The sequence below is a fragment of the Haliotis cracherodii genome, unplaced genomic scaffold (assembly GCF_022045235.1).
Source record: "Haliotis cracherodii isolate W230 unplaced genomic scaffold, xgHalCrac1.p SCAF_4, whole genome shotgun sequence".
Taxonomy (NCBI): Eukaryota; Metazoa; Mollusca; class Gastropoda; order Lepetellida; family Haliotidae; genus Haliotis; species Haliotis cracherodii.
In genome coordinates, this window is record NW_027266297.1 from 59,135,183 (window position 1) to 59,153,334 (window position 18,152).

The 18,152-nt window shown below is 42.0% G+C and overlaps 1 protein-coding gene across 1 annotated transcript; it reads left to right on the plus strand.

Moving 5' to 3' along the window:
• The first annotated feature begins 477 nt into the window (after nucleotides 1-477).
• On the plus strand, nucleotides 478-15,380 carry LOC139480181 (protein wntless-like). The gene is made up of 9 exons (XM_071263212.1): nucleotides 478-666; nucleotides 3,628-3,912; nucleotides 4,841-4,971; nucleotides 5,574-5,726; nucleotides 6,525-6,658; nucleotides 7,542-7,793; nucleotides 8,105-8,288; nucleotides 9,260-9,404; nucleotides 11,314-15,380. Exons 1-9 carry the CDS (start codon nucleotides 570-572, stop codon nucleotides 11,559-11,561), a joined length of 1,629 nt encoding a protein of 542 aa, XP_071119313.1. The 5' UTR covers nucleotides 478-569; the 3' UTR covers nucleotides 11,562-15,380.
• The last annotated feature ends 2,772 nt before the right edge of the window (nucleotides 15,381-18,152 follow it).

The window sequence follows — 18,152 nt, forward strand, 5'->3', positions numbered from 1 at the left end:
GTGGGTTTCACCGAAGTGGTAAACGTCTGAGACCTGCATCACTTCGGGCTTTCCTCCTAAATTAACCCGACACGCCGTGATATAACTAGAAAACTGTTAAAAGCGGCGTTAAACCCAACTCACTCGCTAACATAAATATCCATATTCACATTAAGTCATTGTAAGTGAAATATTCAGCTTTGTAGACCCACAAGGCGATCGTAGCGCAACGACAGCCGTAAGTCTATGTTAAAGTATGGGAGTTGCGATAACCTTAGCGCTACGATAGTGGAACGGAGCGCTGCAGCCTTACAGCTCAGTAATTTGCTATTGACTGCCTCCACGCCTGGCTGCCTCCTTTCAATGGATGACCTCTTGTACACCAGCCTCTCTTGCATTCTCATTGTGACGATATGGAGAGCGGCTGTGAATACCTTATGTGCAACGCCACGTGATATTTATTGACAACAATTACAAGGCAACCTATATATAGTTTAGAGTTTAATTTGAAGTCAAAACATGCAGTGTTCTGTAAAGTGCTATAGCGATAGAATCCGCCTGCAGGTCGTAATAGCACGTGGTTGACTGACATGGCGAGTAGACGTGTGTGCAGATATAGACAAATTATCATCGTCACTGGTTTGGCGGGAACGGTGTCACTGTTTATTATTCTCGGAGCGATATTCGGTGAGTGTTTGCGTTTAAGGACTGTGGGATGCATGTATGGATAGTTTAGTGAAGGGTTCGACAGAAGTCAGTACGAATCATTATTGAGCTATGACGAATGATTGGCGGTCCTGCCGATTTGATGAATGACTGTTGATGTAAGACGTGGATACATTTATATCAGTATATCACAGACATTTTGAAATATTTAATAGAGGTCGAGAGACGACACGTAACTGTACCGAAAACATTACGTGGCGCGGCCGTTAGTTTCGTATGCAAGTGGGCCACTGCGGCTTATTCTCATATTTCGCTGTATGTATACATGTTTAAACCAGATCTAACGTGTAAGTGGAATAACATTACAATACAATACAATACAATACAATACAATACAATAAAATATAGTTTATTAAAGTCTCACCATCTGTACAGCAGGGGTTTAAATAAAGTATTTTAAATATCTAAAAACTTAAAAGTACAAATGCCACCCAAGGTGGTTACGAGAGACTATATCTTACACAAATGTAAGTGCTTTATAAAATAATGTAAAATGAGATAAAATTATACTTAATATTATAATCATAGTCACAGTTTAGGAATATAAATATTTTATAATGAAAATGATAAGATAAACAGTTAAATATATTGTTAAATCATACACAAAATCATTTTCTTCGCATTAATATTTTGAAGCACATGCTTCCTAAAAGTGGTAAGTTACGATGGTTATTTAAAATGGTGATATCTACAGGTGTAGGATAGAACATATTCTTAAGATAAGATGTACGAATATCGTCATAAAGGGGACAGTGTAAAAGAAAGTGAGTTTCGACTTCAACTTGGTCTGTACAATATTTACGAAAGCGTTGTGTAGACGGGATAGAAGGGGAGCAGTGTCGGCCCGTTTCAATCGCCAGTTTTAGGGAACCACATCTCAGGGAAGCAAGTATGTGCTTCGGTATCCACGACCAGTCGGAGACCTTTACAACTGCCGTATTACCGGAAAGATAATTACTGTTGCATTTGTGATTCGCTTACTGGAGAGAGAAACTAAGCCCCGGCTGTCCCCGCAACTCTGATCCGAGTCACTTACAAAACACCAAGTCTTTGTTTTAGCAGTTACTCTTAAATCACAGAGGCGGTCGTGGTAGCCTAGTGGTTAAAGCGTTCGCTCGTCACGCCGAAGACACGGGTTCGATTCCCGACATGGGAACAATGTGTGAAGCCCATTTCTGGTGTCCACCGCCGTGATATTGCTTGAATATTGCTAAAAGCGGCGTAAAACCAAACTCACTCACTCACTCACTCTAAAATCACAAAATACAAGACCGCTCCGTGATGTAGTGTACAGATCGCGTGACCGGGGAGTGGGGGGTGCTTATCTCCCCGGCGACGACTTTAAAATGGTACTTGTTGTTTCCTGCTCGGCATTGAGACAAAACAAAACAAGACAAACAAAAATTAATCGGCTCGGGTCAGTATAGTGTGGGCCCGTGAAGATCCGGAGTAAATAGGTCTTCAGCAACCCGTGCTTGCCGTAAAATCTGACTATGCTTGTCGTAAAAGACGACTAACGGAGATCGGGTAGTCAGACTCGATTACTGGGTTGATGTATGTCATCGATCCCAATTGCGTGGATCGATGCTCATGTTGTCACTCACTGGATTGTCTGGCCCAGACTCGATTATTTACAGACTGCTGTCATATAGCTAGAATATTGCTGAGTGCGGCGTTAAACAACAAACCAACCAACCAACATTTGCTATCAGAGACAATATGGTCTCAGTGGGGTATCCGTGTTAAACTGCGCTTGGTATCTCAGTGAGCTTGCACAAAAGCAACGTTAGTCCGGCCTCACAGGGACACAAAGAGACACGCAAAGACACGCAGGTGCATGCACGTCGATATAATAAATGTGCGATAATCTTGAACGCGACGTTATCACCATTTCACCTCTCCTCCACCTTCACACAGAACACTGATTTCTCCAAGGTCAAGGTCATACCTGTCATACCTCCACACTATTTTGTACAGTTCATGGGTAACAGGGGGCACGGGTGGCCCAGTCGTCTCAGGCGCCGCGGTTCGCTGTGCAGAGTTGCGTCCCTTGGGCACGCCAGAAACCTAGGATTGTGGGTTCGAATCCCGGTTCGCCCCAATTATGTTTCTAGGTTTGTCAGCACCGTACCCGTGCTCGTGGGTTTCACCAAAGTGGTAAACGTCTGAGACCTGCATCACTTCGGGCTTTCCTCCCACATTAAGCTGACACGCTGTGATATAACTGGAATACTGTTAAAAGCGGCGTAAAACCCAACTCACTCACTCACTCACTCACTCACTCACTCACTCATGTGTAACATATACAATTCATGATAACGGGAAGTCTCTATATACTTTTAAAGACATTATTAGTAAAAGAAGTAGTAGTTAGTAGTAGTAGTAGTAGTAGTAGTAGTAGTAGTAGTAGTAGCAGTAGTAGTAGTATTGTCGTCGTCGTCGTTGTTGTTGTTGTTATTATTATTATTATTTTATTTTTATTATTATTATTTTCTTGAACTTCGTGTCCGTCATTTTTTCTCACGTAAAGTGAACTAAATTTGTTTTCAATGCCTCATTATCTTCGTGAGTGTGTTGTGGAGATTCGCATATAATTTCAAAAAGCATCTGTTACTGCCCGACGTGAAGGAAGCTTTTTCTATTTTTCGAAATGATTCTGGAGCATAAATTTCTGTTTATCATATTTTTTAATGAATGTTTACGAAATCATTGTTGCAAGATGTTGCAAGTTGCGCAAATCACGAGCACAAAAATTGTATTACCAAAGGCAAGTAACTGTAATTATATAATGTGATTGACAATCGAAAATGTGAAACAGGGTGCTATGGACTATCTAGCTTTACGAAATGACCAATCAACCGGACTGTATGCACAACGGTTTGACTGTTTATTTTTTCTTCTAATCTTGATATACCAAAACAGCTCGGGACAAGTACAGAGTTGTGACGGCTACACCATCCTGCTGTCGTCACGGTGTCACGTACGGAGGATGGATGACGCCCCTTGAGGAGGGTGGTTGTGTTCCCGATACCTCAGTACACACAGGTGTGTTACAGACACAGATGGCCGCGCCATCTTGGACACATGTCGACTTCTCGGACACTTTCCCTTTCGGAGATGGAGGGGGGTCAGTTATCTCCCCTTGGATACGCAAAATGTCAGCCATCTTGTCCATGGAAGTTCAATGTAATGAAACATACGAATTAGGTAAGTTGAAATTCAACAGGCACCCATAACAGTTGATTAAATTGTCCAAATATGTTTTGTATTTCGAATAACAGGAAATATGCATAAATCAAATTATTATTTTATATTTCAATATTAACTTTTACTGAAACAGGTTGAAACGTTGACTATAAGTGTGTGGTTCCCTTGCAAAACATTCATAATTTAATGCCATACGATAAATATCGACGTATATGAAATGTCTTGCGATGTGAATGTTCATCTCAAGACCCGTGAAGATCCGGGGTAGAATTTATGTTCAGCAACCCATGCTTGCCGTAAAAGGCGACTATGCTTGTCGTAAGATGCGATTAACGGGATCGGGTGGTCAGGCTCGCTGATTTGGATGCGTGTTATCGTATTCAGTTGCTTGGATCGATTCTCATTATGTCAGTCACTGGATTGACTGGTCCCGACTCGATTATTTACAGACCGCGGTCATATAGCTGCAATATTGCTGAGTGCGGCGTTAATCAACAAACATCTTCAGACATCATGCATGCACGCTCTTTCATATTTTCGGAACCTAGTTTCGTATGTCAACGAGGCGGTCGGGTAGCCTAGTGGTTAAAGCGTTCGCTCCTCACGCCGAATACCCGGGTTCGATTCCCGACACATATACAATGTGTGAAGCCCATTTCTGGTGTCCTCCCCCGTGATATTGCTGGAATATTGCTAAAAGCGGCGTAAAATCAAACTCACTCACTCACTCGTATGTCAACCCCCAAGAACTGAATGATTTTATGTACGCCTCAGATGGATGATATTTTGATTTGCAGGTCAAGCCCGGGTCCTATTACCGTATTGGTACTATTATGTGATAAGCTGGTGCTCCCAGAACGCGGCATAATTATTGCTCCACGGCTTAAAAGAATACTGACTCACATAATTGTTTTATGTTACTGTACAGGCCACCACCCATCACTCACAATGGATGTCCGTCTAGGCTACCAAAACAGGGGAGACTACACAACGCAATGGACCCAGCTTGCCTACAGGACAATCTCACGCCAACTCGATTGTCGACTTAAACATGCCCGTGTAGGTTCACTTAATACATCTTCCCGAGGCAATAAAATTCACTGACTTTAAAAGTCAAGTTTCCACCCTTGCCGAACTAGGCTGGAATTACTGGGCTCGATCGTAGCACAAACAGTGGCTATTACGAGTTATGTCCCTTTTAAGCCTCTCCAATGGACCAATCAGATTCCACCTCTCGTATCACTTGCGTTTGCTTCCCACAAAATGATGGCGCCCGGTGAAATGTTAAAATAATTCAAACTTAATCCTAGTTTATTTTAGAAGGAACAAAGAGTTTCAAGGTAAAATGATTGATGTATTGGAGAAATCTGGTCCCCTAGAGTATAAATTTCACTGTTCAGAGATGGGATTGACACACTGATTCTGGCCTCATTCAACAAAGTTTTCTTTGTGTGTTGTCGTTTAACGCCGAACTCAGCAATATTCCAGCTATATAACGGCGGTCTGTAAATATTCGAGTCTGAACCAGACAACCCAGTGATTGACATCATGAGCAACGATCCACGCTATTGGAACACAAGCATAGTCGCTTCTTACGACCTCTGATGTAGTTGATTAAATACAACCAATACTCTTACTTACAATTCCTCGCCCATTACTAGGTCCGTCCTGGCAAGCAGTACGAGTGTCAGTTACTTCCTTTGTTTGAGATGTATGACGTGAGGCACAACGTCTACATCATCAACATCAGGTTGAACAACACCTTCAGCAACGCCGTCATCCAACCTGAAGAAGTACATCAGCTACAGCTAATAGTGAGTCCTGTTACTACTTCAGCATTACTCGTCGTCGTCATCATAATCATCATCATCATCATCATCATCATCATCATCATCATCATCACCACCATCATCACCATCATCATCATCATTATTATCATTATCATTATTATTATTATTATTATTATTATTATTATTATTTGCCATTACCGGAAGTCCCTTAAAATCTCAGCTGACCAATTCTTCTGTCAAAGACGTCAGGAACACACAGTTACGGTATTTCTCACAGAACAACACAACATTAAATGCCCAGAACATTGCATTACCTGCTAACCAATGGCTAGTGAAATGTATAATGGCTGTAGGGGTAGAGCTGGTGGCTATTTTCTCTGGCTAGTTGCGTCTCACAGAAAACTAAATGTAACCACCTGTGTGACAATAGCTTCTGAGATGATGACGCTACAGTTTGTAGATACCTTGCAGGTCGGTTTCATCGTCCTGTAGTATAATTCGAGTTAAAAGAGTTCGAGTTAACGAGGTGTCAGTGTGGCCTAGTGGTTAAAGCTTCCTCTCGTCATGCCGTAGGCCCGGGTTCGATTCCCCACATGGGTACATTGTGTGAAGCCCATTTCTGGTGTCCCCCGACGTGGTATTACTGACATATTGCAAAAATCGGTTTAAAACACAACTTAATAGCTCACAGTATGTCATAAATTTACATATATATACAATGTATCATAGCCCTTATGGTTCGTGAATCTTTCGTGTAACTTTAAAGGTGCAACAGTCCAGACTCCCTTCGTAGCTTCTTATGATAGCCATGCTTTGCTTCAGACGATACTCGACAACCCTGACTTCACCAAGACGTTTCTGTACATGAAGTCGTGCATGATGGTGCTGATGCTTGTAGTCACGGTCGCCTGCTTCAGAAAAATGACCAGCAACTTCACAGACATCCTCTTGAATAGGTATGTTTTAAACACAATTATTCCACTAACTGACCAGTCATGCCTTGAGATTAATGAGTGAGAAATATATTGCCAGTGATTCCGTGATATTTGATTGGCAAGCCAAAGAGCACTTTTGCGTTTGTTTCCACAAACCGACAAAAATAAAACACGTACACAAACGTACCAGTGTTTCCTAACTGTCTGGACCCGTGAAGATCCGGGGTAGAAAAGGTCTTCAGCAACGCATGTTTGCCGTAAAAGCTTGTCGCTCACTCGTAACTGGCTTACAACACAATGGGAGCGGCTTGTGTTATTTATTTAGAAGAATATGTTTTTTGCGCTTAACGGGGTTATCAATCTCCTTAAAATCAGATCTTAGTTCTCGCTACCGATAAACAAAGATCTGAGGACATCCCATTACGGGTCACGTCAGACCGACCTTGCGCGAAGTTTGACCGACCAATGGAATGACCAATCAGAAGGCAGCTTTCTCGTACATTTCCGGCACTAATTTCAAATTGGCGACTACGCTTCGAAACATATTTTGACAAATTCTCGATTACAAATTTGAGACTGAAACAAAAGAATATTCTGGAATGGCTAATAGATGGTCTAGATTGTATGCATTCAGTCGTTAAACCCGTAACTATCGTTCGGAATACCCCGTGGATGTCGTCCGATCTTTGTTTAGCAGTAGCGAGGACTAAGGTCTGATTTTAATGAGATTGACGGAGTTATAAACTTTAAAACCGACGTACACACATTGCATTAATCCGCTTCTCATATTTCCTCAGTATGCACATCGGTTTTTACTGTTGCATTTCCATAAGCGTAAAAAAATATTGAAGTCAATTTAAATAAAGATTACATGATTTAGATTATCAAAAAAAATAAATTTCAGGACAATTGCGGCAATTGGGGTGATGCAGGTCATATATAACATACCAACTGCATGGTTGACGACATTACCTTTCACCTACATCATCAACGACATTTTGGAAGTGGGGCTACTATTCGCCATCTTGTTACACGGCTCAGCTCTTGTTAGCGGTGACAAAACAGATCTCAAAGCGAGGCTGAAGATTAACCGGAAACTGCTGAGTGTCGTCTGCCTCATTTCTTTGTTGATGGTGCTGTATAGAGTTGTAATGAGGTTTGTCTGGTTTTGTTATTCGTCTTCGTTTTTTAAGAAGCAAATACTTATCATCATTTCAAGTTTAGCGCTATAGTTTATTAGGCCCCCAGTAGGGGTAGAGTAGCCAATTAGTTAGAGTTCGCTTTTCAGTCTAAAGAATCGGTTCATTTCCCCAGATTCCTGCAAATTTATGTGTAAATATTGTGAATCAGCTTAAATCCGGAAATACATGCTCACTCATTCACGATGACTGGGTCATTGTCTAACAAATAGAAAAGTCAACATGCTACAAAACAAAATTGTAAAATATCGTGTACATTAATTCTTAGAACAAAGTCTTTGAGTGACCCCTTGTCATCAATGTGGACAACTGTCTTGGCGAAGCAGATGGCGGTGTCTCTCCTCATCCTCATCAGTTTCTGGTTGACGTTGGTGCTGATATACTTGACGTGGGTGGCCACGGTCGACAGCCGTTCTCACAGACCTGGCCAGATGCACAATGGGAACAATTTAGTATGTATACCGTACGGGAGTTTCATGAATCACCGTGGTATTAGTCATATTTCCAAGAATCCCGAGGTATTCGGATACCACAGTTAATAACTGTATCTCACAAATATCATTCAACCTTGGGGATAGCGAAATCGTAACAAAGATCCCTAGTGCCTAGTTATTTTTTTAGGTATAAAACAACATTCCAAATTGTTCTGGTTCTTGCTATTAAGTTATCATCACAATTTAATAATGTGGGTATATGTAATAGTTTATAAAATATGTCTCACTGAGAGGAATACGAAACCATGTTGTACATGAATTGTCACTTTAATACATACCTTTATGTCATATGTTACTAAATTACACAAAAGTGTAAAGTCCTAATGACTGTCACAACTTACTTAATGTCAAGCAGCCTTAAGGAATTCAAGGACCCTTGAATCCCGCTATGAACTGGTCCCTTAGTCTGGACAACCTCTGGTCAATCTCATGTCCTCTTACGGGTTGTGGGTGTGGGGGTGTGGGGGCTGGGTGGGGAGGTTGGGTGGGTGGGGTCATGTGACGACTCAATATTCGAGGTCAGTGTCAGTCACATGATTAGGGGGTCTATAATGAAATGCATTGGTTCGTTACGTGGACCGGATTAACCAGTGGAATTGAAAGATTCTTAATAGCGGTATAACGAAAGAAAATATGGACTGTCAGGTACATTTACGGTCTTATACGGGCATTGGTTCGTCAAGTGGTACGGATTAAACCAATGGAATTGAAAGATTCTTAATAGCGGTTTAACGAAAGTTAAATATGGACTGTCAGATACGTTTTTGTTCGTATACTGGGGATCTCACAAACATTACTTACAGATTGGCCAAGACGTTGGTCGGGGGCAGGGTGTGGGTGGGGGGTGGGGGGCGCTTTTTGAAGCCGGGCGAATACAGTATATCTCCCATACCGATTCTATAAGGAATACATATTTTTTCTTGCCGTAGATCCTGGGATACCGTCGTCACGTCTATGCTGTTGCTGTATGTTCGGCGTTGGTGTTGTCGTCCATCGTAGTCCATGACGTTGGCGATGGGATATACAGATGGGGAAGTGATCTCAGCACAGACAACACTGGAGTGGTATTAATTGGTAAGACTTAATCCCCACAGCGGTGCTGGGGTAGCCCAGCGGTTGAAGTATTGGCCCGGCGCGGTTTGATTCCGCTCATAAGTACAATGTGTGAAGCCAATACATTATGCACGCCAACATGATATTATTGGAAAAAAAGCCCAAACATGAAATACAAAGGATTATCACTGTATTGTCTGGTGGCCCAACCTCGATAACGTACAACCCGCAGTGAAAATACTTCAATATTGCTGCGGCTGACTTCAACATGTACTCAGTCATGAATCGTAAAACGATGGAATTATTTCAATAAGGTTGCAAAATATAATAATAATAAATGCGCCAGATTCCATTCACCAAGTGGATGCCCATAGCGCTACACTATTGTTACCCCGGTCATTGGACCAGTGAGCACTCGATTTTCATTCTCATCTCCCTGGGGAGTATACAACCCAAGCTGCCTGTGAGGCGCTAGAAGGTTAACAGCCACCATCTCATCCTACCGGGTACCCATTCACTGCTGGGTGAACAGAGGCACATTTCGAACAAAGTCATTTGCCTAAGTAGACACCACATGAGATACATGTGCTTCAGTGCGGGGCAGGACCGAAGCCCAGGAGTGGTCACCCATCCAACTACTCTTCGAGACGTTGCTTAACTTCACCTGATTTGTGATCTGTGCGCTGTGCACAGGACCACGTGTCACCACCATATGAGTGACTTATTTGGGTCTAACGCACGTAATTCACGAGCACAAGGCTTTGACCAAGAGGGGTTTTGGTATTCGAACCAACCATAAGCCGATCCTGGCACAGATAAGGGACTCAACTTTACACAGCTACTAGATTTTATGGGAAGCAAAGTCTCCCTTGTGCTTTTCACCCATAGGACATGTCTCCAAGAATTTGAGTTGTTTTGCTAATTAAATCCATCTGTATATACAATCTTCCCGAGGCAAGAGAGTTAACTGACTATACCTAAAAGTCCAGTTTCCACCCTTGCCGAACTGGCTGGTATTATGGAGTTACATTTTGGCTGGACTAACGAGTCTTTGCATAGTCCAATCAAAATCGCGCAACGAAATCGAAATCTGGTTCGTAAAACCGTTGTGCAGATTTCGATCGATTGCAGGATTTACAAAGCATATGCACCGCGAACTCGTTGTCAACAGATCTTTTTCAAATCTTTTCATGTTTTTAATCAAGATGCTCGCGTGATTTGATGTACTTCGCGATGCAAGACCCGTTTTATTACAATATAGATCTTGATTATCGAACAGATCGTCTTGGCTTGGCGCCGCCATTTTGTTTGAAGCAAATGCATGTTATACGAGAGGTGAAATCTGATTGGTCCATAGGAGAGGCAGAGGAGGGCCATAATTCGTAATAGCCACTGGTGGCGCTACGATCGATCCCAGGAATTCCAGCCTAGTTCGGCAAGGGTGGAAACTGAACTTTTAAAGTCATTATTCATTATTCATTATGACTCATTATTTTGCGATACAGTTTTCAATATTATTTCCGGATCCGTGGTAGAGTAGGTCTTCAGCAACTCAAAAAGCAAACTGCTTGTCGTGAGAGGCGACTAACGGGATCGGGTGGTCCGGCTAGCTGACTTGGTTGAAGCATGTCATCGAATTCCAATTGGAATTCCGTGGACAGATGCTCATGATATCAATCACTGGATTGTCTGGTCCATACTCGATTATTTACGGACCGCCGTCATATAGCTGGAATATAGCTGAGTGAGACGTTAAACCACATGCAAACCATATTATTTCAATTTCATTACCAACAAAGGCCTGACCTAGTTTTTTTAACTGTCAAAGTCAGTCGAAGTGTATAATGTATTACCAGTATCATACACTTATAAAGATTCAAGGACGTCAAGCTGTGTCTTGTTATCACTATGCGGAATGTATATGTTTCAGGCCTGTATGGGTGCATCAACGTCAACACAGCATGGATACTACTGACGTTCTGCATGCCTCCAAAGTGTGACCAGTCCGAGAGCAGTGTGGTCTACACAACTGACGCTGGTCAGGTTGACATCCGGGGTTTCAGGAGTGAGACGCAGAGAGAGGTTGATGTAGAGGGACTGGAGGAAAATCGCGTCCTTGTTTGTGGTGTTGATGCTGACTATCTTCTCGATCCGACAATTACGACCTTGCATGCTTGATTAGGAACAGAGAAACTGTCTGAAACAATGTTGCCAAAATGATATACATCGAATGGATTTCCGTTTCGGAAGATCCAGTATGGATTTGTTGCTGAGTATGATGGAATTTGGATGGTGATCTTCCCCACTCAGCCTTGGCCATCTTCCCAAGGCAAGCGTGTCCACTCGCCTATATCAAAGCCTAGTTTCTACCTTTGCCACATCAAGGCCACTTTTCTTGGCTCGACCCTGACGCCACCTCGCGCAGATCTTGAGTTGTACCACTTGTAATGAAAACGCGATATACAATCAGATCGCTGTTCTCAGGGGACCCAGTCGTCTAAGGTGCCGCGATTCGCTGTGTAGAGTTGCGTCCCTTGGGCACGCCAGAAACCTATGATTGTTGGTTCGAATCCCGGTTCGTCACGATTATGTTTCTAGGTTTGTCAGCACCATACCCTTACTCGTGGGTTTCACCGAAGTGGTAAACGTCTGAGAACTGCATCAGTTCGAGCTTTCCTCCCACATTAAGCTGATACGCGGCGTTATAACTACAATACTGTTAAAAGCGGCGTTAAACCAAACCCACTCACTCACTCTTATTTCGTATAGCTTCACAAAGATGGCGACCACCATAGGCGACGACCAAGTCGATCAGACAACGAAAACATTCGCGATTTCATCATGGACACAAAAATATAGGCAATCTCTTTCACACGAAGATGTACCATTCGTCACCACTCGCCTCTTTCCGTAACCTGCAAGAAGACTCGTCCCCCTATCGATGAATGTTTGTGCGAAAATACGACAAACCAATCAGAATGCGCATATGATTTCAAGGTCTTCGTCAATGAATCCCTCTGAAACAGTTTTTGATTTTACATATGTCTTGCAACTAAAATATAACCAAGACACAGTTAAATGTGTTCAATCATACAGTATAATTCCGCACGTCCCGGTGTGCTTTAAATTACATCTGAAATATATATAATATATGGGGAAATATATGTGAACCATTATGCAACGAATTGACAATTGTTTTAGGTGGCCCGTTTGCGCTAAGACGGAACCAGGTCGCAAAAATGGCCACGAGAGGGGCACGAGTCGCTATTCGGCTTGTCCCGGAATAACACGAGTTGGTCACGAATGGAAGGTGTACCAGTCGTGAATGTTGATTTTGTGAAACGTTTTCTGATTGGACTATGGATATGTGCGATAGTCCAATCACATTTAGCACAGGAAAGTGGACTTGATGTGGCAAGGGTGAAAACAAGACTGATTAAAAAGGATAATGGGTGTTCTTGCCTCGTGAAGATGAGCCGCGACATGGCAGGGTACTTACAGGGTACGACCGGGTACAGCTGTGATGCTACCATGTAAAACAGCATTTACTCACTCACTCACTCATGAAGACACGGGTATATTTGAAGTTTTGATTTAACAATGAAATCATATCCCATTTTTCATTAACCACGCAGATTCATGTGATAGAGGTAAAGTGAAGGTCGGGGTTCATATCCAGAGAAAGGCAGGTCGTTGAAGGGTCAGAGTTCACAAAATGTCAAGGTTGTTTGGCAAAGAAAGGTCAGGATCTGTATATAAATGTCAGGGTCCAAAGTGGAAGAGCCTGTACTGGTTTGAGAAAGGTTTGAGTCCATAAGGCCTCGGGATTATTTGAGCGAGAGAATGGTCAGGATATGTACAGGCTAAAAACAGGTCAAGGTCAGCTGGGGCCTGGGTCGTTTGGGTTTGAGAAAGGGCAGGGTATGTAATTGTAAGTCTCCATACCCAACCACTCGCACGCCTGAATACATGACATCACTTCTTTCTTTTTTAAAATGGATGAATTTCCGGTTTCGTATAACAAATCCTAACTAAATTGTATTGGTAGGATATTCGAAAATGTGACTCTGTCTAAAGCTTCGTTACGTCCGTCTTGTTAGCTCTTTTCTCATTTTTTTAAGCTCTCAAAACGAATTGCACTTCACCGTTGCTCTTCACTATAGCTCCTGAAGGCCATCTTCCCTTGGCAAGGGAGTTAACTGACTGTAAATGTCGGAAACTGGACTTTTATAATCAGTTAACTCCCTTGCCTCGGGAAGACGCTGAAGGCCTACGTAAACAGTCATGTATACTGCTGTACACCCATACAAAACTAAGCACAACATGAGGTTAGATACTCACATAAACTTTGCTAAACCTCAGTCCAATCCCAAATTCACAAGTAACTGGACGGGGCAGGCTCTTTTAAGAATGGACAACCGGAAGCGACCGAGGAACGACTCGATCTCGCACTACTTGCTTAACCATGAGAAGATATTTTCAAGGTCTTAAAGCCCGGCCTGCCTATCGCGTGCTCTGAGATTCCATTTTTATTAGAAAACAATATGTGAAATGCTGGACTTCCTCATAGACAACATCTACGTACAATTTGGAGGTAAGACATTTAGGCAAGAAGTAGGCATCCCACGGGTGCCAATTGTGCTCCCACTCTTGTGGATCTGTTTCTTTATGCATATGACTGGGAATTTCTGCTTGGATTGGCGAAGTCAAAAGGAGTTAATTTGGCAAAGAAGCAGCCCTAAACGTATCGTAAAGTTATCGTAAGGAAGCCTATTTTCGGAGCCCTAAGATATCGTAAGATTGTCATAAATCTAAGATAGCCCCATACCTGTCGTAAGTTTATTTTATCTTCATCCAAGATGGCGGCATACTTTGCCATAGATATTTTGCCAAACAGTTAGTCTGCTTTACGTTCAAATATTGACATTTCATTTTGTTAAACTGTGTGATTTAAATTGACACTTCGAAAACACGAAGAACGTATCAATGAGTCCACGATAGAAATGTTCTTAATCGCGACAGAGATCCACATAACTATGGAGTCGATAGCATAAAATATATTTCTATCCAAGTCTATGCTGAAGAAGTGTGAAACAACATACCTTTTCGATAATTTGGGAAGGATAAAAATGGAAGGTGTCGGCAGCCTATAGTAATGTTGTTATTGTCAGCGGCTGGGAAATCCCCGTGACGTCATTGGGAAACACCCCGTTTTTTCAATCTCTAACACCAATGAGTTCTCTGTCAGAGTTACGATAGTATCGTATCTTTGTGCGATCTGCGGCAGGTTTACGATAGTTTCTAAAATCTATCTTATCTTAACCTTAAGCTATCTTGTCTTTGAACGTAACGTGACAAAACACTTTCCACATAACTCTATGACAAGAGGGATAACGTCAACTTTCCCTCCATATCGAGCAATATTCCAGCAGCTCAAACCTTTGGTTTTTACATTTCACAACTTTTTAGATACAATCGAGCATGCTCTTTCTAGATTCCAGTGTTTTTTTCAGGTGAACAATTTACTTGCCTTTGCATGTGTTTGTGACGGGTACCACCAGTCGGTCAGGATATGACCTGCTGGTATCATTACTATGTGATAGTGATTCATAAACACATGCTCATGATATAGTCAGAATCGTACTGTAGACTCTCCTTTATGCCAAGATTTCTATTGGATATGGAAAGGGTTTTGTCCTTTATTAAAAATATATCAGACCATGATCACATGTTGTTTTGCCGTGATCGGATGATTCATAACCAATCGATTCCCTTGCCTTTTCTCTTATGTTCGCGACTCTCTGACTATATTTCCAAACACTTTACAGAAAAGCAAACAAAGCATCCAACAAATCGAGAAAGTATCGCCAATTTGGTTTTTGGAATGCATTTTACCTTATGATATGGGTATGTATATAATTCTTTGTTTCCTGTGAAAGCCTGCATATGCGGTTTCCTTATATATATACAAAGCAATGTATATAAAGAAGATGATGGACTAACGTGGACTTTATTATTATATATATATAAAATAATAAAGTCCACGTTAGTCCATCATCTTCTTTATATCAGTTTCATACATAGTACTTTCGCTGTCTCATGACTGAAGAGTTGTCATGAGACAGGGAAAGTACTATGTATGAAACTGATATAAAGAAGATGATGGACTAACGTGGACTTTATTATTTTATTATATATTACATGTACACCGTGTGAACATTTACCTCATTTTTGTATATATATATATATATATACACACACACACACACACACACACACACACACACACACACACACACTCATCAGCATCAACATCAGGATAATCATTAGTTTTAATTTTAGAGATGAGAAGAGTAAAGTGTAATTATATAAAACTTCGCACGCACGCACGCACGCACGCACGCACACAAACACACACACAAAAAAAAAGCAAGTGTAGCCAGCCATCTCGATTTCACCTCAGCATCAGGATAATGTTTTGTTTTGTTTTGTTTTAATTTTAGAGGAGAGAAGAGTATATTGTGTAATATAAGACTTCATAGACTAAATGTTGGTCGATCGTCAATTCTGTGTGCACGAAGTGAGTAAATCATGGCTACAGCTGACAGGATCTAATTGGGTTTGTTTAGTGCTTGTTTACTCAGAGGTCAATCTCGGTTTCTCAGTGAGCCTCGTGAAGGGAATATATCATATTGGCATTACAGCGCACCATCGCCTTAAACACATGTTTGTGTTTGTTTGTTTGTTTGTTGTTTAACGCAACACTCAGCTGTGTCCCAGATATATGACAGCGGTCTGTAAATAATCGAGTTTGGACCAGACAATCCAGTGATTGACATCACGAGCATCGATCCGATGACATGCATCAACCAAGTCAGCGAGCCTGACCACCCGATCCCGTTAGTCGGCTCTAACGACATGCATAGTCGTCTTTTACGACAAGCATGGGTTGCTGAAGATGTATTGTAACCGGATCTTCACGGGTCCTTAAACGGGTAGCCCCACTCGTTGTGCTGCGTTACGCTTAAGCGTGCCTGAAACCTATGGTCGTGGGTTCGAGTCACATATTTGCCCTGATTATGTTTCCAGATTTATCAACACCACAGGGGCTTTACCAAAGTGGTAAATGTCTAAGATTTTGTTTGTTTGTTGTTTTACGCCGCACTCAGCAATATTCCAGCTATATGACGCCGGTCTGTAAAAAATCGAGTTTGGACCAGACAATCCAGTGATTGACATCATGAGCATCGATCCACGCAATTGGCATACGATGACATGCATCAACCAAGTCAGCCAGCTTGACCAACCGATCTCGTTAGTCGCCTCGTACAAGCATAGTCGCCTTTTATGGCAAGCATGGGTTGCTGAAGACCTATTCTACCCCGGATTTTCACGGATCTGAATATCTAAGACCTGTATTACTTCGGGCTTTCCTCCGGAATCAAGCTGACACAGCTCAAAGCGGCGTTAAACCAATCTCTCGAACTTTACACATATCAACAGATTCGTTAACGCGTAATGTAATTATCTCAGGTGCGCGTGATGCAACTTGACGCCGATTGTAGATATGTACAGCAGCAGGTTGGGACGACATGTGGCGTCATGATGACGCCCACGTGTCACGGGAGTCACCAGCCAGGCATTCTGTTGCAAACACATGTTACGTATTGCCGTCCCGTGTAGTCGGTGGTAGATATTAACCGAACACGCAAAAGGACACGCCACTGTTAGAAAACCTTAGCTCAACAAAATTCCATAACGGTTAAGATTTCCCCACAGGGCAAGCATAGAAATTACGAACGAAGAGTTAATGTTATGTTATGTCATTATAAACATCATCTTTTGTACTTTCCAGGCTCGCCATATATATAATATATATATTTATAAACGTCATCTTTTGTAACTTCTAGGCACGCCATATATATATAATATATATATGACCCGTGAAGATTCCGGGATAGAATAGGTCTTCAACAGCCCCTGCTTGCCGTAAAAGGTGACTATGCTTGTCGTAAAAGGCGACTAAAGGGATCGGGTGGTCAGGCTCGCTGACTTGGTTGATGCATGTCATCGTATCCCAATTGCGTGGGTCGATGCTCATGATGTCAAGCACTGGATTGTCTGGTCCAGACTCGATTATTTACAGACCGCCGTCATATAACTGGAATATTGCTGAGTGCGGCGTAAAACAACAAACCAACCAACCTATATATATATGATTACCGAATAAATAAGTGGAGTAAAATTGAACACAGATTATAAAAACAAAAAAACAAGTCCGGCCAGCTATATGAATTCAGCATCAGGAAAAAAACTACAATGCAAATGATTTGCATTTTGTAATTAAATATTTCCTAGACGATTCTAAGTCTACAAGATCTGGTAAGGCCGCCATGTTGCCCCGGGCACTGAGGGCGGAGGTAATCTGGCAACTGGAGGTGTCTAGAAGATGTTGTTTCACGGAAAGGTTTTCTTTGATGTGCATAATGAACCTGTCAGTTACTCTCCGCGGAGCCAGGCTAACGGTGTGATCGAAGATGCAAAAGATTAATAAATGATGTTCTCCCTTCCTTCACTTTCTCGATGAAATGTGCTGGATATTTTAGTTTTTCATCCAAATCGTATGTTGTTTCAAGATATGAATACACAATGCCTTTTATGGTGCCTCACTCTGAGAGTGTGGATTCGAGTCCTGCATGGGACCACCACCCCCAACCACCCCAACCACCCCCCTCCCTCAAAAGTACTAGAATGTGCACTTTACCAAGA